The 24,596-nt window shown below is 32.4% G+C and overlaps 2 protein-coding genes across 2 annotated transcripts; one reads left to right on the forward strand and one right to left on the reverse strand.

Moving 5' to 3' along the window:
• Positions 1 to 19,033: 19,033 nt before the first annotated feature.
• Positions 19,034 to 19,987, forward strand: LOC130967213 (uncharacterized). The gene has a single exon (XM_057892029.1). The coding sequence runs from the start codon at positions 19,034 to 19,036 to the stop codon at positions 19,985 to 19,987; it is 954 nt and encodes a 317-aa protein (XP_057748012.1).
• Positions 19,988 to 21,324: 1,337 nt separating this feature from the next.
• On the reverse strand, positions 21,325 to 23,574 carry LOC130968464 (uncharacterized GPI-anchored protein At4g28100-like). Its single transcript, XM_057893747.1, has 3 exons — positions 23,503 to 23,574; positions 22,368 to 23,351; positions 21,325 to 21,894 (listed from the first exon to the last, which is right to left on the reverse strand). The coding sequence occupies exons 2-3, from the start codon at positions 22,914 to 22,916 to the stop codon at positions 21,538 to 21,540; spliced, it is 906 nt and encodes a 301-aa protein (XP_057749730.1). The 5' UTR covers positions 22,917 to 23,351; positions 23,503 to 23,574; the 3' UTR covers positions 21,325 to 21,537.
• Between the last annotated feature and the right edge of the window lie 1,022 nt (positions 23,575 to 24,596).

Raw genomic sequence — 24,596 nt, forward strand, 5'->3', positions numbered from 1 at the left:
CAGCCTTGGGAGTTTTGTGATTTAGGGATTCAGACTTCAGAGAAAAAAAATTACCTCGAAGTCGAAGGCTTTCTCTCAAAGCTCGAAGGCACCTTCAACGCTTCAACCGAATATGCAGTAGGCCAGTAGGGAGAGTGGGAGACAGACAGCGACGCCGAGTGGTGACTGGTCGAACGAGGTTACTACGCGACGGAGGTGAACGCTCGACGGAAGTGCCTGCGCGACAGAGATGACTGCGCGACGGCGAACCCGTGTGGCCGTGTGAGCCGGTGAGATTGTGATGGCGTTCTCTACTTCTCTCTGAAGCTCGATGAGAATGGTGAAGGTGAACTGTGAAAGTGAAAGTGTGAACTGTGAAGGCAATTGCCAATTAGGGATTAATTCATTGATTTAGGGTTTCAGAGCTCCAAACGGCAGCGTTTTGCTGCACAACTCAAAAATCGGCCGGATTACGGTTCGATTTGATCGATCGGTTACTGACCGGTTCACCGGTTTAACTCTAGTTTTCAGATTTTGCGATTTTTTTATTGTTCGAACCGTCTTTGTAATCGGTTTACAGTTTGACCGAACGGTTCGAACCGATTTTTAGAATATTGCTATATATACATATATGCCACAATGTTGGTTGGTAATGATCTAAGCTAAAGATATATGAAACCAGGAAAGCTGCAATAATTAAGAATAATATTATGCTAATGTGAAATGCTTTCTTCGTTTCTGCTGACATAAAATTAAATAAGGTTAAAAATATTTTTGAGTTTATTATTTTTGTAACTAGCTGTACGTCAGTAATTTTTAGTAAATTTAGACAACATATAATCTAAGTATTAGATAAAGAAATGATTATTATCTGACCAAGGACCAGGGTGTCCAACTGTAAGGACTTTCAACCAAATTTACTTTCTTTTAGGGATCATTGATAATATTTTTAGAGAGTAGCTTTGGACTTGACTTGGAATTTCTAGTGTAAAAAGCTCTGGATTGGACTATTGATAATAGTTTATCAAGTTTATTGAATCTTTAAATTTTGTAATTATTACTTAACATGCTTTATTTTTAATTTTTAAAGAAGTACTTAACATATACTTTAATTTTCTGCATGCATGGTAGAATGACTTTAAGAATGTTATAAAATAGGCTATTTCAAAAAACATCTAAAAAAAAAAGTAATGTACCAAATGAAATGAATGTGCAGTGTAAAAGAGTCAAAGTTAAAAAGGGAAAAATTTATGGACTTGGAATAGAATTCACTGTAATTAACAAAAGACCTAGTTATCATAACTCCAGTTCTCAGTCATCCGATTGGTTGCGAAAGTCAGAACATGAAGAACTAATGAAGAAAGTGCGAGAAGAAAACATTGACTTGAAAACTAGGTTGAAAAAGACAGAAAGAGGACTTGAACTCATTAACCGTTTGCTTCAAGAAATGATAAAAAGCTTAATTTTAAAATTCTGATTCCTTAACTAGAAGGTGGAGAAACAAATATAAGAGAGGATGAAGATGGTGAACGTACGTCTGAAGAGTGATTACTAGTTGTAATGCTAGTTAGTTATAGACTTTAAATGATGTAATTAGTAATATGAGAGTGTTGCATACTTATTATTGTTGTCTATGATATTGAATTGATGAGTTATTTTGGTTATTGTTTAAGTGTGTTATGATATTTTGGTTATTGTTTAAGTGTTATTTACTTTTATGTGTTAAAGTGTAGATTTTTTGTTGATGATTTTTCAATATTTGATGGCATAAATGTAAATTTAGTAAAAATAATAATTAAACAATTATGATAGACTAAAATGCTTGGATGCTAATTAGCGACTAAAATGCTTGGTTGCTAAAATACAGGTCCACACTGAGCGACCGAATTAGAGACTGAAATGTTGGTCACAAATTAGCGAACGATTTAGCGATCGAAATAACAATCGCGAATTGGAGACCAAAACACTGGTAGCAAATTAGTGACCAATTTAGCGACTGAAAAGTTGGTCGCTACTTAGCGACTGATTTACTCAAAAACCAATTTAGCGACGTAAAATTTGGTCACAATTTAGCGACCGATTTGTTTAGCGACCGATACTCTTTGATGAAGATTTGGTGGCCTTATTAACAAATCGGTCACTAAAATCGGACACTAACATTTAGTGACCGAAGTCGGTCGCTATTTTTTTTATTAGTGACCACTCAAATCGGTCACTAAATCGATCGGTATTCCGGTAATTTCTTATAGTTAAATAAAATAAAATGAAATAAAAATAAAAATAAAATATTCCAAACATTAAAGACAAAATTAAAACTTAATCTAAATTTTAGGACTAAAATATTATTTTACTCAATAATTAAAAACTGGAAAAATAAACACCCTTATATACTAATATGAGTTTATCTATTATGTGTTTTTAGAGTATATATTAACATTATAAAATAAAATTTTTTTATTAAAAATATAAAAAATTTAAATTTTCAATACACTTAAATTTTAAATATTAAAGATTTGAATATTATCGTGGTCAATGGATTCAATGCTATCTAACTGATTAACAAAATATAATATTTTTAGCAAATATTTTACTAATTTTAAATATTAAATACTAAATTATAAATTTTAAAATTTAAATTATAAATCTTAATAATAAAAGATAAGTTATTAACTCAATATTAACTAATATTAATAAAAAAATGTTAATTTTTAGTATTTTTTTTAAAAACGCTAAAAGATCAACATAATTATAAATAATTATTTATAATTTATAATAAAAAATTTTAATAATTTATAAAAAAGATTTATAATTATTTTTTAATTTATTATTAAATATACTCTTTATTATATTCATTATAGATATTATGAAATGTATATTTATTGGACTCTTTATATATTTACAGCATAATAAATCGAATGGTATGGTGTCCATTTATTAATAGTTCACGTCCATGTAAATTGAAGCACTTTCAATCAATTTACTTAGTTAATAATATTATAGAATAAATTGAACCGTGCTTATTCGATTTATTAAGAGTATCATCGTTTATAAATCCTAGCTATTTAAATTGTTTTACCATATAGCCTAGTAAATCAATATGACCTCATTTGATTTACTATTAAAATTTGTAATTCGAAAAATTCTAATTTAATTTACATAAAAACACTGATAAAAATAAGTATGTAACGTTTTTTACTTTAAATGATGTATGTAATATTTGCAATGCTTTAGTTTATATTGCGTCTAAGAACACATGTTAACTGAAAAGACAAGCATAGTAACTAGTAACGCAAGAGGCAATCAGGAGAAAGACTTGCCCGTCCAGTATGACAACATTGAACCTGCTAATGTGGCCAAGGAAAGTGTTAAAACTCGAGATTGAATAGGGGGACTACGGAACAAAAGTATTGATTGCTGAACCCCTTCTCCCATAACAAAATTGATTAAATCAACAATGGGCTATACTATGGAACCATATATTTTCATTGTTCATTTTAAATGTAATTTTACTTTTACTTTTACTTTTATGAAAAATAATTTTCCAAACATGTAAACCTTAATTAGAAAATACTTCTTTTTATTTATTTTTTATTGCCTAAACCCGAAACATGTTAACAAGAAACAATTGCTTATATTTCTTCAATTTCCTACCGCGATGAATATAAGCTCCCTACAAGAAAATAAGCTTTCTGCTACGTTTTAAAAGCGTACCGAAAAGTACAAAAAAACGTGCTGATAGTTTTTGGCCACATTTCTTGAACTTCTGAAACTATTTCATCAAATAACTTCAGCAGCAAATGAAGCACAAGCAGCAGCCAAGAAGCTGAGGTTCCAGTTGCTATCAGTGAAGACAAGTACATAGTAAAAAAAAGTTTTATCTAAATTAAGTAGGGTAATTAATTCATACGGAGAAAATTCATAAATTCAATATTTATAAAAAGATTAATGACAATACGATAATCAATCATAATCAATCTAACAGGCCAGCAACAATAATAAAAAATATTTATATGGATTGTGTATGAAATTAACACAAACACACCATCAACAATAATCAATCTAATACAAATAGTGAACATAGACTCAAATTCAAAATAGTTAACATCGAATTCCATTGAAGCACACATAATAGCAGCATTGCATTAGGATGCTCTTCAAAATAGTTAACATCAAATCTGCACTGCATTGCTTACACACATTTAATCAAACACATGGTGGGCAGTAACAGTGGCAGTGACAGAGTCTAAATAAAGAAACGAAAGAAACCTCAACGGTTGAGCGCCGAGTGAGGGAGGACACGTTGACGGATCAGCGTCGACGGAGCAGCACCAACGGGGCAGCGCCGATGGAAGGTTGCGAGAAAGGGTGCGAGGTTGCAAATCTAAAGAGGAGGCTTGCATTGAGGGTGCGAGGGTTGCGACAGAGAGAGACCGCTGAGGGACTAGGATTTAGAATCAGAAAGGTAATGAATGGTCTATTTTTGACAAAACATCAGAAAGGCACAAAACATGAATCAGTAAAGTGTAGATACATACACCCTTAATAGAACTTCTTGTAGCACATGATGAGCAACCAGAACAAGTCCACCATAGAAGGTCACTTCCAGTATCAACTTGCACCCAGTAATCAGTAACAGGAGTGCCGAGCTTGATTTTCGTTTAATAAAGCCTAAAATCAAAACAAGAACAGAACAGAACAGTGTCGATGCGTTGATGGTGCGACAGAGAGAGGGCGAACGATTGAGAGGGTTGGGTTTATAGTGCGAGGGGTGGGTCCGAGGGTTCAGAAACAGCTAGGTGGCGATAGAGAGAGGGCCGGGTGCGAGGGTTAGAGGAAGGGCTGTGCGACGGTCATTGATGAAGATGACGATGAAGGTTGTGCGACGATCATTGAGGGTTGTGCGACGCTCAGTGATGAAGATGATGAAGGTGATGCGACGCTCATTGATGAAGACGATGAAGGCTGTGGGATGATGAAGGCGGTGCGATGAACATCCGACGACGCAGCTTCACTTTTAGGGTTAAAAGGGAATTTGGAAATTAAGTTAAAATATGCTGTTGTTATCACTTTAGGCTTAAAATTGAAAACTTAGAAAAAAAAAAGTAAAGTGCGGATAGAATGGGTGGAAAACTAAATTTTGGGAGAGAGAACTCTATCAGCATGTTTTTGCAGGGTGCTAAAATAAACACAGTATATAGGCACGCTTTAAAAAGGTTCCTGTTAGAAGTCAAACTAGTCACGCCATAAGTGTGCTAGTTTTCTTTTATGGTCACGATTTTCAAGCGTGACAAAAAAAATATGGCTAAATTTTAAATTAGTGACCACTTTAAAAAAAGCGTGCCAACAGTCTTTTATGGTAATGTTTTTTAAGCGTGGCAAAAAAAGCCTAACCAAATCACAAATTAGTGGTTACTCTTGCAAAAACGTGGCTATTAACCACTTTGTGCCACGCTTTAAAAACGTGACAAAAAAAAGTGTGTCGATAGACTTTTTTTTTGTAGTAGCTATATAAACTATTCATTTTCTATATGCCCTTGGAAGAATAATTACTGCTTTTTAAAGAAATAGTCATAAAATGAACTTTTTTATATTTATTAAAACTATTAATTTATTACTAGAATAGTTAAACCATGATTCGTATTTAAAGTTAAAGTTAAATTCTATTCTATAATAATAATAATATTTAATTAAGTTTGTTAAAATTTTTTAAAAGGAAAGTATGTACTTTTAAAATATGTAAGCTTTTTATTTTGTGTTTAATAAATAAAAAAATTTATGTAATTATATTTATAGTTTTTAAATGATATGAATGCTTTTAAAAGCATTTAAAATAAAAAATTTTAAAATTAGCTTATACTTATCAAAATTAAAAAAGTTTTATATAATTTCATACATTAATAAATTTTAATTTATTCTTATAGTTATATCTAATAGTATTTTTAAATCTTAAAAATTATTTTATCAAATACTATTGTTATTGTTTGAGTCATTTTTAATTTGATTTACTAAACATATATAGTACCATTTTTAAAAGACAATCTTTTAAAATATATTTGATAAACTATTTTTAAAAAATAAAAAATTTATCAAACTAATTCATAATCTAAAAGAAAAAAAGCCATATCAATATTTTTTATGTATCAAATCATCAAGATGCATGTTTATATATACTAGTAGCTTTTTTTTATATTTCTTTTGACACCTATTTTCGTTTATAATTAATTACTTTATTTTATTTCACACGATTTTAGAGTATTATAAATAAAAAATAGTTGTTATGAATAATGTTAAAGCATATTTTAGTAATCGAAAATGTTTGGAGTCAAACATAAGGTAGTCATAATTTTGTTTTTGTTTGCTTGTATTCGTTGATTACCACTAGAACAAATGCTTAATATTAAATATAATAAATGTATAATTATAGATGTTACATATACAAAATTTAGTAATTTATTAATTTTAGATAATCAAAATTTTTATATAATTAAATCCAATTGAATTATGATATGTACGTATTTTTTTTCTCTTTCTCTGCGGTTTTTTTTATTTGATTTTTTTTTCTTTTTTTTCTTTTATCATTATCATCATTATCATTACCACCACTCTCGTTTTCTTCTTCTTTTTATACGTTTTTTTCTTGATTTTATTTATTTTTGTTTGTATATTTTTTAAAATTTTATGAAGAAAAAGAACAAAAAAAAAAAAAAAAACAAAATACAAAAAATAATGATGATGATGAATGACATCAAAATTTTTTATACAACATACAAAAATAAAATAAAAATGCATGACATCTAAATTTTTTATATAAAATACAAAAATTTTACTACGATAAATACAGAATTTGAATTGATATTAATGCCACATTACAAGATAATTTGTTATTTAAGATTTAGGAATATACAATTTAACCTTAAAATAAATTTGTTTAGATAAAATTCTCTATTTTCTAAGTAAAGCATAAGATATAGAAATTTTTTTTGTATTAATAACAAAACATAAAAAAGAAGAAAAGAAACTTGTTGAGAAAAAAAAGGATAAAATTTTTTTGATGTTATTTTTAAAAAATTTCGATGCTATTTTTGTTTCTGATAACTTCTAATTAGTTAAAAAAATTTCTGTGTTATCATTTAAAAATTCCGGTGTCAAATTCAAAAATTTTCTATGTCAAACTTTAAATTTTTTTATACTATTTTTTTAATAAATCAAACACAATTCAAAACTCTCATTTTTTTTCTTTTTTATCACCATCATCATCTTTTTTTATATATATTCTCTTTCTTATTTCACATTTTTATAATTTTTCTTATTTTCACTGTCTTAAAAAGAACAAAAATAAAAAAGAAAAAAAATACTACAATAACACTAAAAAGAAGAAAATGAGAAAAAATAAAAAAAATGCAGCAACAGCAGTAATGAAAGGAAGACAAGATAGAGAAAACACGTGAAGAGAAAAAAGAAAGAACGTAAAAAAAGTGCGTAATTTACTGTGTTAGTAATTTTTTGTTAAGTTTAAATTAACTTAATTGACAAAAATATTTAGATGTATGTATAATAAAACTCTATAAAATTGTAAATGTTAAATACAAATAAAGAATTATAGATATTATATTATTGAGAAGTGCTACACATACAAGTCATTTGGTTTATAAGTCATACAAGTTGGGAGAAACTTAACAAAAAGCACGCTGCCCTATATACGATTTCTATGGCGTGCTTCACGTTCCTCCTTCTCCTCCTCCTCCTCTTCCTTCTTCTTCTCCTTCTTCTTCTCCTACTCTTCTTCTTCCTCCATGAAAACGAGTTTCTTGTCAAATTTGTTCGATTTTCTTCGTGCGTTCTCTCTTTATCTTTTCATTCGTTGTTTTATCTGCGTTTATCAAGCTTTGAATTCATTTTGAAGATAATGGAATTTCAGAAATACACCCAAACAATTACAGAAACAGACCCAACCGATTACAGAAATACACCCAAACGGTTACAGGAATTCACCCAAATAATTATAGAAATACACCCAAAGGATTACAGAAATACACCCAAAATATTACAAAAATACACCCAAAGGATTTAAAAAATACACCCAAAATTCGTTGAAGTACACCTTATGCATAATTCAGAACTCTTTCTCTTTCTCCTCCTCATCTTCTGCTGCTTCTTCTTCTTCTTCATTTTCTTATTTCATATTCTCATAATTCTTTTTGGGAGGAAAAAATCAAACAAAAAATACATAATGTTACAAAATCAAAAGAAGAATGAGGAGAAACACGACGATAAAAATGAAACACTTCAAAAACGAAGAAGAAGAAGAAGAGGTACAGAAAAAGAAGAAGAAGAAGAAGAAAAAAAGGAGGCATGGAGAAAGAAAAAAAATAAAAAACAAATGACTTATATAACTTGTATAAAAAAACGTTTGTATGTGGAGAATTCTTCTATATTATTATCTTCTTAACATTGTAATATGTTAATGGAGAACCAAAACTACGAACATGCACTTTCAAAGCTACTATTATTTGATATTTCATGATATATCTCAATGTGATATGTTAAAAGATTAACCTGTTACAAATTTGAATTATAGTTAAGGGAATTATTGAATTGCCAACTCAAGTTAATTTGAAAACTACTATTATTTATTTGCTAATATTTTTTAAGGCTGGATTTGGTAAAATTTTTTGAAAAGGTGCTTGTGCTTTTTAAAAGCAGAAGCACCTCATTTTGCGTTTGGTAAATTAAAAAGCCCAAGTGTTTGTGCTTGCGGCTTTTAAAAGTTAGGGTTATTTTTGAAAGTATCTAAGAAGGAGTTTTTTAAAGTTGGCTTGTGCTTATCAAAATTAAAAAAAGTTAATATAATAAATATTCAAAATTACCATTATTAATTATTAACACTAGATTTTATTTATTTTTCTACACATATTTTTCGCCATTATGTTGCCATTGGAATCGTCATATATTTCTAATTTCTCAAACTAACCTTCATAAATTCTAACACAATTTTCATATAATTTTACTTGAGATATGTGTCTCATTTTTTGTGATTTGTAGAAGTGAGTCAATATATATAGATGGGTAATAGACATATCAGTACGAACATTGGATTACATACAAGTTTTATTATTGACTAATGATAACTCTATTTATATTAGTATAGAGAGTAAATCAAATAAATATTTAAATTATTGGTCTCTAAAATTTGAAAAAAAATATTATTCTTCGTTAAAAATATGTTTATTATAATTTTTTTAATTTTTAAAAGCTGTTTTACCAAATACAAGTATAATACTTGTGCTTATTAAAAGCTATCTTTAACGTGATTTTACCAAACGCAAGTGCTGTAGCTTTTAAAAAGTCATCTTTTAAAAGACAGCTTTCACAATCTACTTTTAAAAAGTAAAAGCTTTACCAAACCAAGCATAAGAGGAGTGTTAGGGGTCAGCAACTTTTGTAACTTGTAGTCATCAAATAACTATCAATAATGATTTTAATAGTGTGAGATTGATATAAGATTTTATCTAATAGCTCACTTTTTTTTATTGGTTACATGCTGACCAAAATTTAATAAAGTTGCTTCCCCTAGACTTTATAATATCTTTTAAGTCATCATATCAACAACTAATTCACTACAAATTGTTGAATTTTTATTTAAAGATTTATCACTAACTAATAAGATTATTACTAATAGGTGAATTATACGGTAAAGATGTAAGTTTACAGATATTTCTTTTTATGGAATGAAAGAGAGATTGAAAAAGGTATGACCCACACTTTGAATAACAATAAAATAATAAAAAATAACTATAAAAAAAATTTATTTTCTCTCTATATACCACTTCAATCTGTATAGTAGAGTGGGCACAGGATTTGGTGGTCCAGGAACCTTTGGACCACTTAGTGGTCCAAGTAAAAAAAACATATTTTTAGAGTTTTTTTATCAATTGCTACGTAGTTCTTGAACTAATTTTAATTACAAATCAACCCCATATATTTTATTTAATTATAAAAATAGTTTTTTATTTTATAAATTATGATTTTATCAATTATCAATTATATTTATTAACAATCAAATACAAAAATAACAACCAATTATATCCTCCATTCATCCTAATAATTCCAATTGATTAAAAAATTAACTTTGATCTCGTTACGTTCGTCCATGGCTTTCAAATCGTGTTTCCTTGAAATTCAATCGATTGGTTTTTCAAAACAATCGATTGAATGATAACTCAATCGATTGGTTTACACTGTATCACAAAACAATCGATTGAAAGTTGTAAGGTAGAATGGTAAAAAGCTTATACCAATCGATTGTTTATACTTTCCAATCGAATGAATGCCTCAAAACAATCGATTGTTGTTGTTACTCAATCGATTGAATTGACGAAAATAACATGGATTTGCCAAATACAATCGATTGGAAAGTGATGACATTGAAGTTTTAGTCAAATTCAATCGATTGGTAATGTAATCCAATCGATTGGAAGGTGATGAAGTTGAATGTTTTGCCAATTTCAATCGATTGGTAATGGTACATAAAATTTATAAAACGTCAATAATATTTTCTTTTAAATTAATTTATAAAATTTTTTAGATTTGTGTCTTATGAAAAGTAAAAAAAAAATTATAGTAGAGTAAAACTAAGCTGAAACCAAATAACATAGTGTAACACACATCTTTGATCAATATTAAAAAAAATTAGCCTAATTATGTACATAAAATCCTAAAAAATACAGTTCTATCTTTTTTAATTAAGTTAGCTTTAAAATACCAATAATGCTTTTTCATGTGCTGCTTTTAATCTAAAATTCTAGAAAAAAATTGATTTAAAATATTATAATGTTATTATATTGGCACAACACTTTATTTTTGTATGATAAATATAAGTACATTTTTATATAAAGTATTTAAAGTATATAAAAATGTACTCCTATTATAAAAAAAATATTTAAAAAGTCATTAAATTTTTATATGTTATTAAAATTTAATAAATACAAGTACATTTTTATATGTTATTTTTAATTCAATGTACTAATAGGAGTTAAAATTAATTTATATTTAATAATTTTATACTAAAATTAATTTACTATAATTTTGTTTTATACTTCTTTTAGTATATTTTTTATATTATATAGTATTTTTTCTAGTATCTTATTGTACAATGTGTAATTCGAATTACTATTTGGTTCGAAATGTGAGTAATTCGAATCAATTTGATTCGAACTTCCTCCTACTCACGTGTTCCTACTAATTCGAATTGATACAATTCGAATTATGCTTTTATAAATTCGAATTACTTGTATGCAATGGTTGGGAATAATTAGAGCTGTATTGATTCGAATTATTAAGGAATGTAATTCGAATAAAGTTGTTTCGAATTACATTAAAGTGTGCTTTGGTGAATTCTTGTATCAGATTCTTGTTTGGCTTATATGCGTAATAAACTTCTCTCCTTGGCTTAAATACGTTTTTTACCCTCAGTTTTATATTAACTCTAAATATATTAAAAGAATTTACTCAATATATTCTAACATTTAACTAATTGCAAACACTTATCCCAAAACATATTTACAAAAATTAGAGCACTGGTTACTAATATTTTAACGAAACTAAATTTGTGCATAACACAAATAAATAAATTAAGCATACTTACTACTTGATACGCTGCTACCTTATCAATATCATATACTTTTTGTATTTTTTACTATGCCTTACTTGAATAAAAGTAAAAGGTACTATTGATCGGCAAAATTAATTTTATAAATTACCAATCTATAAATTAATTGTATGTACCATTACCAATCGATTAAAATTGGCAAAACATTCAATTTCATCACCTTCCAATCGATTGGATTACATTACCAATCGATTGAATTTGGCTAAAACTTCAATGTCATCACTTTCCAATCGATTGTATTTGGCAAATCCATGTTGTTTTCGTGAATTCAATCGATTGTTTTGAGGCATTCATTCGATTGGAAAGTATAAACAATCGATTGGTATAAGCTTTTTATCATTCTACCTTACAACTTTCAATCGATTGTTTTGTGATATAGTGTAAACCAATCGATTGAGTTATCATTCAATCGATTGTTTTGAAAAACCAATCGATTGAATTTCAAGGAAACACGATTTGGAAGCCATGGACGAACGTAACGAGATCAAAGTTAATTTTTTAATCAATTGGAATTATTAGGATGAATGGAGGATATAATTGGTTGTTATTTTTGTATTTGATTGTAAATAAATATAATAGATAATTGATAAAATAATAATTTATAAAATAAAAAACTATTTTTATAATTAAATAAAATATATGGAGTTGATTTGTAATTAAAATTAGTTCAAGGACTACGTAGCAATTGATAAAAAAACTCTAAAAACATGTTTTCTACTTGGACCACTAAGTAGTCCAAAGGTTCCTGGACCACCGAATTCTGTGCCAGTAGATTGCCCCTTACTAATAACTACAAGATTTATTAAATTTCAAACCATCCCATCATTGTTTAAGTAGATTAATAAACTTAATCCAAATTGATTCACAGAACAATATTCAATTCATGATACTCCATGATAAGATGTGGAGATGGACTCTCCCCCAGATAAGATTCGGCCCTCCCTTATGTTTTAACTTTTAATAGAACCAACCCACTTGGCGATCTCTGCCTAATCATATAACCGAAAACAAGAAGTTAGTTTCTTCGAGACTTGTTACTAGGCCTAGGGCCAAGGCATGGTAATGGACCACAACATCTCAAACTCCGCATCTCATCCCGGCGTGCTCAGTACTGAATTATTACCACAAGAATCTTTCGGTTGGATTTAGGAAGTATTCTTTGAGAAAACAATTCTGTTAGATAATTAACAAGAGTTTAGCCAATAATAAATTAATAAGTATTTTTAAATTGTATTTTATATTAGTTAATTAAGATTTAGATTTTTTAAATTTTAAATTTTACTTTAAAAAATAAAGTGTGATCATTCACCATTTATTTTATAAGTGAAACTAAAAAAAAATATGAAAAAAAAATTATTAAAAAATGAGAAATAACACTTTACCTTTTAAAATAAAAATTTAAAATTTAATAGATCCAAATTTAATTAATTATCATTAATGGGTAATTATTTAAATTTAATTTTTTAAAAAATACAAAATTAATAATTATTAACTATAGTTATTTAAAATTAACTGATTAAAAATTATTTACCTATACTTTTTGTTAAAAAAATTAGGATGATTTACAGTAGATATAAAGAAATTTTACATATGAATTTAATTATTTACTTTCTTTAAAAATAACTATATTTTATTTCTACCACATAAAAAATTGTTTAAAGGATCGAATGTTATCAGATGAACATATAATTAAACTTGATTAAATATCATTATAACAACGTAGAATTGGAGTTAAACCCCAAAGTGGTCTCTGAGATTCACAAAATCTACGATTTAATCCCTGAGTTCTCAATTACACTAATTAAGGAAAAAATGCATCAACGTGGTCCCCCTTCATATTTTTCGGTCATATTTCTTGCCGGCGGGAGTGACGTGGCGAATGAGTGCCACGCTGGAGTGTCTAACAGTTGGTTGATGTGGCAAATGAAAGTTTAAACTCCAATTTGGTCCCTGATCCCTTTTTAAACCCTAACTCAGAAATAGCGCAGCACTTCTTCGTCTTCATCGTCTCCTCACTATATTCTGAAATCAGCAGCTAGAACATCCAAAATCAAGGATTTTTCTTCCTTGGTGCCTTGAACTGTGGTGTTGGAACAAACTTCATGAATCTTGCCAAGATGAAATAGTCTCTCTTACATTTTCTAAAACCTTTTCTGCATTTGTAAACTCAGTCACTATCTCACTTGGCTAAGATGAAATAGTCTCTCTTACAATGCCATCCCTACCATCTTCATTTGTATCTAATGCAGTCCTTTGTTTTTCACACACTCCAGCCTCCGAATCTTTCTTCTCTTCAAGTTTCAGCAATAGGACATCTCTTGCTTCAACAATATGAATAACAGAGATGATATAGCAGACACAGAGAGAATGTTGCCACCCAAACAAGTAAACCTAGAGTAGAAGAGAGAATTTCTTCAAATTTAACATCAATCACATTAAACTTGGGTAGGTGAAGAATAGGAATGGGGTTGGAATAATTGTGGATAAGCAGTGGAAGAAGGACGTAGTGGATGTCAAGAGGGTGGGAGATCGGATCATCTCTATCAAACTTGTGGTGGAGGGAGGTGCTTTCCATGTGATTAGCGCCTATGCACCGCAAGTGGGTTCGGACGAACAACACAAGATAAGGTTTTGGGAGGATCTAGAGAGTTTGGTTCAAGGCATACCTTTGGGAGATAAGATTTTCTTAGGAGGAGATTTAAATGGCCATGTTGGGAGAGAAGTGACTGGATATGGGAGTATTCACGGAGGCCATGGTTTCGGGGTGATCAATGCCAAGGGTAAAACTATTTTGAACTTTTCCTCAACTTTTGATCTTCTCATCGCAAATACATGTTTTAAAAAGAGAGACGAACATCTTATAACCTATAAGAGTGGCATGACAAGCTCTCAAATCGACTTCTTCTTGTTGAGGAGAGTCGACCGAAAATTTTGCATTAACTGTAAAATTATCCCGGGAGAGAGTTTGACAACACAACATAGGGTGCTCGTCATGGATTTTCGCGTTGAGCAAAAGTTGAGGAAAAGACATCATACGAAGAACCCAAGGACGAGGTGGTGGCGGATGAAAGGTGAGGAACAAAGAAGCTTCCTAAGACGGGTAGGAGAAGAGGCAAAGTGGGATGGGAATGGAAGCGCGGAAGAGATGTGGAGGGAGATGGCAAAAGTTATTAGAAGAATAGCAAAAGAAAGTTTTGGTGAATCTAAAGGAATAGGACCAAGAGACAAGGAGTCCTGGTGGTGGAATGCGAGTATACAAGAAAAGATAAAGATAAAAAGGGAATGCTTTAAAGAGTGGTCTTTATGCCGCAATGCAGATAACTGGGAAAAATATAAGGCGGCTAAGAAAGAGACAAAAGTGGCTGTAAGTGAAGCAAGGACAAGAGCATATGAGGGTCTCTACCAGTCTTTGGGCACGAAAGAAGGAGAAAAATGTATATATAGAATCGCAAAGAGTCGGGAAAGAATAACGAGAGATTTGGATCAGGTTAAGTGCATAAAGGATAAGGATGGAGAGGTGTTGGCTCAAGAGGAGAAGATTAATGAAAGGTGGAAGAGCTACTTCTACGAGTTATTTAATGAGGGACAGAAGACTCTTTCGAGCCTTGGTCGATTATGCACAAGGGAAGAAGATCAAAACTTTGACTACTATCGAATGATTCGAGACTTCGAGGTAAAAGAGGCTCTAAAGCAGATGAAAAATGGCAGGGCAGTAGGACCTGATAATATCCCGATTGAGGTTTGGAAGGGTCTTGGAGGAAAGGCATCAACTGGTTACCAAGCTTTTTAATGAGATTTTAAGGTCAAAGAAGATGCCTGATGAGTGGAGAAAGAGCACCTTGGTACCTATCTACAAGAATAAGGGGGATATACAAAGTTGCGGAAACTATAGAGGATTAAGCTTATGAGTCATACTATGAAGTTATGGGAAAGGGTGATAGAACGGAGGTTGAGAAAAGAGACACAAGTAACAGAGAACCAATTTGGATTTATGCCAGGCAGATCTACCACTGAAGCGATATACCTATTAAGAAGGATGATGGAGAGGTATTGTAGTAATAAAAGGGATCTGCACATGGTGTTTATTGATTTGGAAAAGCGTATGATAGGGTACCAAGGGAGGTCTTATGGAAGGTTTTAGAAAAGAGAGAGTAAGGATCGCATATATTCAGGCAATCAAAGACATGTATGATGGGGCCACAACTAGTGTGAAGACTCAAGGTGGTGTGACAGAGGAATTCCCTATTGGTATAGGATTACACCAGGGATCATCCTTAAGTCCATACCTTTTCACATTAGTCTTGGAAGTACTCACAGAGCACATCCAAGAGCCTGTGCCATAGTGCATGCTTTTTGCCGATGATATCGTCCTTATGGGAGAGTCAAGGGAAGACCTAAATAAGAAGTTGGAGTTATGGAGAGAAGCTCTAGAGTGTATGGTCTGCGCATAAGCCGTAACAAGACGGAATATATGGAATGTAAATTCAGTCTGAGAAGGGAAAACTCCAATATAGAGGTGAAGATTGGAGAAAACATCCTACGAAAAGTTAAAAGTTTTAAGTATCTTGGGTGCATCATACAGGATAATGGAGAGATTGAACAGGATGTAAATCATAGGATCCAAGCAGGTTGGTCAAAATGGCGGAGTGCATCTGGTTTTATATGCGACAAAAAAGTGCCTTTAAAACTTAAAGGTAAATTCTATCGCACCGCTATAAGACCGGCTATGCTGTATGGTACGGAGTGTTGGGCGGCTAAAGGGGAGCACGAACATAAGCTGAGTGTGGCAGAGATGAAGATGTTGAGATGGATGAGTGGTCATACGCGATTGGATAAAATAAGGAATGAAGATATAAGGGAGAGAGTTGGAGTAGCACCCATTGTGGAAAAGATGGTTGAATCGCGTCTCAGGTGGTTTGGACATGTGGGAAGAAGACCGATAGAACATCCAGTCAGGAGGGTGGATGAGATAGAAGATGGACAAAGAGCGAAAGGCAGAGGAAGACCTAAGAAGACCATCCGTGAGGTGGTCAAACGAGATCTACATGTAAACGGTCTCTCTGTAGATATGATACATGACAGAGCACAATGTCGTCGTTTGATTCATGTAGCCGACCCCACTTAGTGGGACAAGGCTTTGTTGTTGTTGTACATTAAACTTGGGTGCAACAGACCAAATAATCTAGAAATCTTTGCCATAAAGGAAACAAAATGGCAATTTACAAAAAAAGATAACCAGATGATGCAGAGACAGGCAATATATACAGGTTTGGAATTCACCCATATATTATATAAAACAAAAGCTGCTGTAAAGAATTGAAAAAGAGAAAGATGTACCAAAAGAAGGAGAAGAAGAATAGGATTACTCCAATTAAGCAGGTTAAGATATAATAAAGAACAAATCCAACTAATTAGCATGCACCAATAAAATTCACATCAATACTACATTCATGTAACTATGACATTTTGGCCAAAGTAGAAGTAGATTCATGCGAATCAATTGAATGTAAGAACATGTTCAATAAACATGACTTGCCTTGGGGGTTGATAGGAGCTCAAAAATCATGCTGGTTTAATCTCGGAAGTATTAACAAAAAATAGATCATCCAAAACTTTTCCACATTCATGTAATTGCAGAGGTTCACTCTAAGTGCAACAAATTTAGGCACCAACTGTTCTATAGCCAAAGCATGTTCTCTCTGAGAATTGGACATGCTGAAATCTGCTGAGACAAGTCAAATTTCCATATATTAGTGTTAGCCAATCACATTATATAGTGAAATCAAAATAAAGAGAGACGTTTTGGGTTCTTTTACTAATGCCATCAAGAATCAAATGACACTGCAGAGATTCAAACTAGAGATTGAAGATATGCTGTAAGGACATGATTAGATGACCACTTTAGACTCTATATTGACAAGGGTGTCAACTAGTTTCACAACATGGAATAACGTCTTTGCAATATGTGTCCCAGGCTCGCAGCAATTACTCCTAGAGTTCCCCTCAGTCATTCTAAAAATGCCCATATTTTCGGTTTGAAAATAGAGCATTCCGATAACCCCTACCCACATCACCCAGTGCAAAAACCTTAGCTACTAACATAGCATCCATGGTTTTCCATCAATCTACACCAATTTCCCAAGTAAAATTCATAACGATGGATACCTTACCACTATGTAAAACAGAACAAGACTATCTAATATTTTGCATGCCTACCTCTGTCACATGCAGTGGCGGAGCTTCACTCAGACAAGGAGGGGCCATGGCCCCCCAAACTTTTTATAAAAAAATTAGTAATACTTCATCAAAAATGAAAAATAGTTCAATTGGTTTAAATGCTTTACTATAATTTGAAGTATCCAAGTCCAATTCCCATCTCATACATTTATTGTATAATAATTTTTAGTGAGTGGGCCTTGTTAACTTCACAACACATCAAAATTAAAAGATAAAATCAAATCAAATCAAAAAAATTATCTTACAAAAAAAATAAGAATAACAAAAATCATCTAATAATCAAATCAAATAATAAAAGATATCTAATAATCAAATCAAAAAAATTATCTTACAAAAAAAATAAGAATAACAAAAATCATCTAATAATCAAATGAAATAAAAAAAGATCATCTAATAAAATAAAAGATATCTAATAATCAAATCAAATAATACTACTACCTTTGCTTCTCAAAATAGTGAAATAGTGAAACACGCTGCCTTTGCTTCTCAAAATAGTGAAACACGCTACTACCTTGAATCAAAAAGTTAGAAAATGGAGAGAAAGCATATTTGTGAAGAAATTGGAGATTCCAAGTTTTGCATTGTAGTAGATGAAGCTCGTGATGAATCCAAAAGAGAACAAATGGCACTTGTTTTGAGATTTGTTGATATACATGGTTTTATTCAAGAGCGTTTTCTTGATCTTGTACATGTTAAAGATACTACATCATTAACTCTAAAACAAGAATTGTGCGGTATTCTTTCTCGACATGGTCTTGATGTCTCTAATATTCGTGGTCAAGGATATGATGGCGCCAGCAACATGAGAGGAGAATGGAATGGGTTACAAGCATTATTCTTAAAAGATTGTCCTTGTGCTTACTATATCCACTGTTTTGCTCACCGATTACAACTTGCATTAGTTGCTGCATCAAGAGAAGTTATTCCTGTGCATCAGTTTTTTTCAAAATTGACTTTCATCGTCAACATCATTTGTTCTTCTAGTAAGCGACATGATGAGTTACATGCTGCCAAGACAGATGAAATTGTCCATTTATTAGAGATTGATGAACTTGAAACTGGTAAAGGGGCAAATCAAATTGGTACTTTGAAACGAGCAGGTGATACTTGATGGAGTTCTCATTTCTCTTCTGTTTGAGTTTGATAAATATGTATGGTGCAACATTGACTGTTTTACAAAAGATTATTGTTGATGGATCAACTTATTCTCAGCGTGGTGATGCAGATAGTGCTTACAATACCCTGACCTCATTTGAGTTTGTATTGATCTTGCATTTGATGAAAGATATGATGGGAATAACTGATATTCTTTGTCAAGCTTTACAAAAGCAATCTCAAGACATAGTTAATGCTGTGCAACTAGTTCATTCTACAAAAACACTTATCCAAAACATGAGAGATGACAGATGGGAGGAATTATTAAAAAATGTGAAATCATTTTGTGAGCAACATGATATTCTAATTCCTGATTTAACTGCTTCTTATGTTGCAAGGCAAGGACGCTCGCGTCACCAAAAAGATCATATTACAGTTGAGCATTATTTTAGAGTGGAGATATTTTTAGTCACAATTGATAAGCAATTACAAGAATTAAATAGCAGATTTAATGATCAAGCAATGGATCTACTAAGTCTGAGCTCTACTCTCATGCCTAAGGATGCTTACAAAAATTTTGACATTGCTAAGATTTCTACTCTTGTTGATAGCTACTATCCCGAAGACTTTACTGAACAAGAGAAGATTAATTTGCCTTTTCAGCTTCAGCATTTTATTCTTGATGTTCGTCAGCATCCAGAAATGAAGAATTTGTCAACTATTCATGAACTGTGTAGATGTTTAGTAGAAACAAAAAAGTCAAAAGTGTATTACTTGATTGATAGATTGATTCGTCTGATATTAACTCTTCCAGTTTCTACAGCTACTACTGAGCGATCATTTTCAGCAATGAAAATAATAAAGACAAGGTTAAGAAACAAGATGGAGGACGACTTTCTTGCAGATAGTTTGGTTATTTACATTGAGAAAGAAATTGCTGAAAAGTTTAGTTCTGACTCAATTATTGAAGATTTTAAGTCATTAAAAACTCGAAGAATACCATTATAAACTATTTTATATTTTTTATCTGTAGAATTATTTATTTATTATCTTATTAGTAACAAACTTAAAGAATAATTATATTTATAAATTTTATTTTGATATAAATATTATTATTAAATTTTTATGTTAAATTTCTGGCCCACCCAAAATTTTGGTTCAAGCTCCGCCACTGGTCACATGGGATTTCAGGCAGAATCTTTGCACCTTCTTTCACTGATCTTCAGCCAACGATGACCAAGTTCCTCTAAACTCCAAATTGTTTCACTCCGAAAAGCCACGCCAGGGCTCTCGAATGCCAGAGTTTGGCGCTTTCAGTTCGCAGAAGATGAAGAAGACGAAGTGATCTTTGAATATTGGGGGAGGGGGGTTTGAATGTTTTGTTAATGCTTCCTACTTGAAACGGTGTCGTCTAGTTATGGGTTTAGCTCCAAAACCCAATACGATGACGTTTCCCATCCTCCAGCGTGGCACTCATTCGCCACGTCACTCCCGCCGGCAAGGATTATGATCGTAAAATATGAAGGGGACCACGTTGATGCATTTTTTTCAATCTGAGGACTTAATTAGTGCAATTGGAAATTCAGGGACTAAATCCGTGCATTTTGTGAATCTCAGAGACCACTTTGGGGTTTAATTCCGTAGAATTGTTTTACAACTGCAATAAGTGTTATATAAGCAACGAAATTACGAAACCCAAACTTATCCCCATTGCTAATGGGAAGGGTATCATTTTCAACTTTCATGGCGAAGAAGGCCTTTCTTTTTGGATGAGGCATGTTGAAGGTTGTGATGGGGCAACCAATTCCTTTTCGGTGTATGCACAACTTAACCTTCGACAAATCTTTTTTTGAATTTTCATTGGCCGGGAGATGCTAAATCTTGTTTTGAATCCTGGATCTCTATTATAATGGTAAGGACTTGAAGGAGGTTTGGGTTATGTTGTCTTCTTTGATAGTATATGCATGGTGCATATGGAAGAAAAGAAGTAATATAATATTTAAAAACGAGACAACTAATTTGGAAGAGATGATGGAACAAGTCATGCTGACAAAGATCCATGGCAAAGGGAAAAGCTTGAGAAGAGGCAATTAGTTAATGTACGGTGAAGTTGATAAGTGATCGTTAAATGATTTGACAGGTTTGACTAAATTATTATCTAACGGCTCTTAACTATCAACTTTATGAAGTTAACTGCACGCACCTGAGTCTATCCATAAAAATAGATGTCTGTTTTATATGAATTGCGAAGCTTTAGGTGTGTAATAGTGATGATGATGATGATGATGTTGCATTCTTTAACTTAACCTTTCCACAAGTGATGAATAGAATAAAAATTCGCCATGAAGAAGGAAACACAATATTTAAAATAATGCCAGCGCAACAAGTGACACTACATCCAAATTTTGTCCCTCCAAATCCGGGCATTGGTCACTATTACCACATGGCAATACATGTCCCACCCCATGATTTTTGTATCAAACACATGCATCAACCAAAAACAGACATTCAAATTTACAAAGTTGCCATGTTGGAGATCTATTTTATTTGTTTTTGAATTAGGTGTATAATAAAATGACAATGACATGCTGCATACCAAGTAGCGTTATCAAATAAACAAGTAACAAAGAAAGGAGGGTTGGGGCTTGCAGGATGGCTGATGAGGAAGTATCAGACATCTCGGAAGAATCCACGGCGAGAGGCTTTCCTTCGCTGTTCAGAGTGCAGGATTGAGGGTCCGATCCGTCAGCACTGAGCATCAAAGCCCGAAGAACCGCGGAAACTGTGTGAATGTATGCTGTCGTGTTCTTGGCCAGAAGCCATGTCAACCCCATGAGCTCACAATCTTTGTTGTGGATCTTGGTGGTCCTGTTCTCTGATGCTTTGCTTGAATTTGAAGAAGCCTTCTTTTTAAGCTGTGTAGAAACAATTAATACTTCATATTAGACTACCAAACATTAAAATTAGTAAATTGCACTTACACATTGGTTGGTGTAACATTCACTCACTTGGACAAATAATCAAAATTGCATGCACTACTGTTATAAAAAAAGATTCGGCTTTCTTTGTTTTCTTTCAGAAAACTAAATGGAGGCTTGACGTTTTTGCAGTGTCACATTATGCTATGATTATTTTATTTTATTTTTATTTGTTAGCAACAACAAGAATCAAAGGCAACATCCATATTAACAAAAAAACATAACAATAGGATTCTGAAGAATACACAGATATTTATGTTTTGAGCATGAAATGAAAATTAAGTGCAAGGGCATCACCGCACATGCGACAAGGTCTGTTCAAGTAGTAGTTGGAAATGTGAATTGTGTCAGGAAATAGTTGAATAATTGAGAGTAATTGCAAGTGGACAGGCTAAAAAAAGAATACTTACAGAGTAGAGGGTATGCAAGCAGTTGGAGCATGAAGAAAGAGGCGGGAAAGCAGTTGGAGCGAGACAATGATTCTCCAAGTTCAAGTTTTGGAGGGTGTGAAAACTTTGATGAGGGCAGGTGAAGGGGTGCAGCCTGATCCCGCAGTAGCAGTAGACAACATCGCAGGTGTCGTTGGGTTGCATCAGCTGGATTCCCCTGTCTTTGAGGGCCTTACCTAAACCAGCAACGCACGTTTCCGAGTCATCCGGCAACAAGGGCATGTCATATGAATATGATGAAGCAGCATCAGCAGCAGCATGCTTCAGTGCCGTTGAGGAGTAGGCAGAGTAGAGCCAGGCAGCCAACACGGGGCAGCACCTGCTGCGGTCCAGGCTGGATCCACAGGCATTCTTGATCCCTTGGTAGTGCTCGTCGGAGAGCCTCAGAGAGCACCCCTCAACGTTTTCCTCTTCGGGGAATGCGGGTATTGTTGCTGTTGATGCATCGCTTATCACATAGCATGGAACCACAGCGCACAGCAACAACACAAGGGCAAGTCTCTTCTTCATACTATTGAAGAGATGCTGGGGTTTATCAGAGTTTGGCACTATGATATTGCTACCTCGTTTTCTTGCTTTGATTATTAATTACCCCTCTCTTATTCCTTGCTGTGTTTAAACTCCTATGCCTAACCATCTCATCACATCTGTGGAAATTTTTAATGAGTGGACAGAATGGGAAGACAATTATATCAATTATTTGACAATACTACACTGCACTACACTACACTACACTACAAAGTTATTCTTCTATCTTTACTCACCTAATATGATGGATGGACCCAGGTTTATGAGTTTAGTCTACGCTGATAAGAATTCCTCCTGAACTTTGACATAGATTTATCTACCCAAACCCGAAGGCCTAATAAATTGGTCTTGTCAATTGTCATGCAACAAAATTTTGGCTTCGGGATCATGTCACGTGCCCTCATTACGGATTTTAGCCTATAGTAAATAAATAAAGTGATCATTGATTCTATTTAACAAGGGTATTCCGGATGTACAAAGTTCAGCAACTGCGTCGAAAATTTGAAAAATCCCAAGTAATCCTTGTAATAGAATTCATGGAGTAGTTTGAATGGCTCTCTGTGTTTACCAAGCAGGTTAATCACTTGTATTAGTTATAACTATACTTGATATGAGAAAGTGTTTTGACTTTTGACAATCCCAGCAAGTGGCAAAAAAGAAAAAAAAAAAGGAAAGAAGCGCCAGCTGTTGCCACTATATCATTTTCCTTATCTAACACCCTTAAGTAGTGGCTGTCATGTGAACCCGGTCCCTTTAGAACTGCCCTGCATCAAAAGTGGATATGAACAAACAGCAGAATGCAACTGAAGCTTTAGTTAAAGTAATAAATCCGGTGCCTTTTAATATATTGCATTCGGATTAATTTGAAAAGGTCAAGTAGTAAATGAAAATCTTTAAATATTGTGTGTAATATGAATGAGGGACACAAATTTAGTACACGCCTCAACTTTGGCTAACTGATAAGTATAAAAAGTTATTTGAGTCACGAATGTATTCTTTGAATATAAGCCATTGGATATATATTCACTCAATCTAATAATCAATCTTACACCATAAGTTGGTAACATGTCATTAGTATAAGATTGATCATTAGAATGAGTGAATATGCTTATATTCAAAAAGCGCATTGGTGAGCCAAATAACTTCTAATAGTTAGCGGTCAGCCAAAGTTGAGGCATGTATTGAATTTGTGACCGTGAATGAGTTTGTGATGTTATAATACTTAAGATTAAAAGATGTTCAATCTATTTGACAAAAAAAAAAAAAAGGCAGAATTATGCGAGAGTCAGGTCTCATTGCACTTGATGATTGCATGCTCCCTCCCAACTTCCTGGGAAGGCCATGAAGCAGGTAAACCCGTCACCAATATACCCTTCTTCAAATTGGTTACTTGGTTTTTTGTGGAATGGCAAATCGGTATATTCATGGATACCGGTTTCATCACTTTGATGCAAATGTGGTTGTGGCTCATCTAATTTTACTCATTTTTGTTCATTTAGCAAAACATCTCTACATTTAAGGTGTTGTCCTTCCTTCCATTCAATCACTTTGTAGCTTAATAAATTCTGTATGCGAGCAAGAATGAAGGTGAACGATATTCCAATGATCTTATTTGTAATTCTGATTTCTTACTCACTCTATATCTGCCACTGCACCCTCCCA

Source organism: Arachis stenosperma, chromosome 3, assembly GCF_014773155.1.
Source record: "Arachis stenosperma cultivar V10309 chromosome 3, arast.V10309.gnm1.PFL2, whole genome shotgun sequence".
Taxonomy (NCBI): domain Eukaryota; kingdom Viridiplantae; phylum Streptophyta; class Magnoliopsida; order Fabales; family Fabaceae; genus Arachis; species Arachis stenosperma.

Bases quoted from the DNA above. Each gene is read 5' to 3' on its own strand.
- LOC130967213 (XM_057892029.1), top strand. From the start codon at position 19,034: ATGTATGGTGCAACATTGACTGTTTTACAAAAGATTATTGTTGATGGA.
- LOC130968464 (XM_057893747.1), bottom strand. From the start codon at position 22,916: ATGAAGAAGAGACTTGCCCTTGTGTTGTTGCTGTGCGCTGTGGTTCCA. The intron at 21,895-22,367 runs GTAAGTATTCTT...GTTTCTACACAG, and splicing joins GCTTGCATACCCTCTACTCT to CTTAAAAAGAAGGCTTCTTC.